The 1,638-nt window shown below is 42.7% G+C and overlaps 1 protein-coding gene across 1 annotated transcript; it reads right to left on the reverse strand.

Moving 5' to 3' along the window:
* Positions 1-204: 204 nt before the first annotated feature.
* On the reverse strand, positions 205-1,094 carry LOC110675326. Its single transcript, XM_021839889.1, has 3 exons — positions 809-1,094; positions 484-672; positions 205-414 (listed from the first exon to the last, which is right to left on the reverse strand). The coding sequence occupies exons 1-3, from the start codon at positions 1,019-1,021 to the stop codon at positions 304-306; spliced, it is 513 nt and encodes a 170-aa protein (XP_021695581.1). The 5' UTR covers positions 1,022-1,094; the 3' UTR covers positions 205-303.
* Between the last annotated feature and the right edge of the window lie 544 nt (positions 1,095-1,638).

Genomic DNA, 1,638 nt, shown 5'->3' on the forward strand with positions numbered 1-1,638 from the left:
AGCTATTCAGAAGGAACAAGCTGAGGGTTGTGGGTTCGAATCCCACCGAGGATCGAGGATCTTTTCTGCTTAGTATCTTCGTACCTGCCACACGATACAAAGAAAGCTCTCAGTTGATAACTGTGGAAGTGCTCATAAGAACACTAGTCTGAGAAGCATGCTCTGTCTTAGTTGGGACGTAATGCCAGTATGAAGAAAGCGCTATTTTACGAGGATGATGGTTTTCTTTAGTAATCTCGAGATAAAATGTTCTGACAGTAAGCTGCTTAATGCTTATAATAACATTTACGAAATCGCCAAACTTCAGTACCCTGATGACTTGAGCTTCATATATTTATGTCCTATTTTACATACCGTGTCGTTTGCTTCAAAAAGTGACTGTTTCAAATCAATGTTTTGTTGCGAAATTTTATCCTGCGGAGATCAAGCCACATTAATTTAAGCGCTTCACCAACTAAACGAACAACACGGGACGATACAAACCACTAAAAACGACAGCTCGTTGATTTTCACCCGGTAGGATGCAATTTCCTGTAGAAATTTATCTTTTTCCTGGCAGTACAGATTTCGTTCCTTCCGGCGTTCCGTTTCCAGCGTGGCAATCTCACTCTTCGCCCGTTGCAGTTCATCGAGCAGCTCGTATTTTTCCGCTACCGCTTGTGTGATTGCATCCTAGGAAATGAAAAACGGTAAAATTTCATTGTGCTTTCCACGAATCCTCCCTGCAATTACTGTTCGGTCCGATTCATACAAACCATTGTATGAAGTAGGTACATTGTAGCTTCATCTACCTAGCATAATCCCTTACCTGCATATTGTTATTCACTGCGGTGGCGTCCGAGAGAGCATTTCGGAGTGTCCATACCTCGGCTTTCAGTTGGACAAGTTCCGACGCCGAAACCGCGCTGCCTCCACGAATGGGGTCAGTCTGATCGGTGTTTGAGGCGCCGTCGCTTTTCGGAGCACTGGAGACAGCACGGTACTGTTTGGCTTTGTTGAAAAACTGACAGAAACATGGCATTTCGGGAAATTAAGAGTGATGGTAAACGAAGGGTTCTAATCATGGCTTACTTTAATTTAGGGGTTGTTCTTATCTGAGACGAGACTCGCGGAGACGGTCTTCTTTTTCTGCGATTGCTGAGTTTTTTTTTCTTATTCCACTTGCGCAAACCGTTCAAGCTCTCACATGGCCATCTCAGGAAAAAAAAAAGCTATTGCGTTTGCATCACATCGAAACATAAACGGACTTTTGAGTGAAATTTCATACCAGTAAACGTAGCAGACATCATAAATAATTAGTCTTGTGTTCAGATTAATCAGCATCTTTGGAAAAACTGCTCCGCTGACTAAGGTTTTTAATAATAGTTTATTTTGAGTACAATACTTTTCACTTTTTCAGCCATAAAAACGACCGGCTGCATTTGACGTTTCGTGACAGCGGAATGTGGGCTGCATAGGCCTTTTCATGTAACAGATCCGTCTATGCATTTGTTTACATCGGTGGAGGACCGGTGCTAACACGGGCCTGTCATTTTCATAGAAGAACTGTCAAAGTGCTTCCTGATCAGCTGATTTGAGACGTCATGTGAATAGGCCTATATGACGTTGATATTTTTCCTCTTCGCGAGTCTCTCTCAG

This window comes from Aedes aegypti, chromosome 2 (genome assembly GCF_002204515.2).
Source record: "Aedes aegypti strain LVP_AGWG chromosome 2, AaegL5.0 Primary Assembly, whole genome shotgun sequence".
In the NCBI taxonomy this organism is placed as follows: Eukaryota; Metazoa; Arthropoda; class Insecta; order Diptera; family Culicidae; genus Aedes; species Aedes aegypti.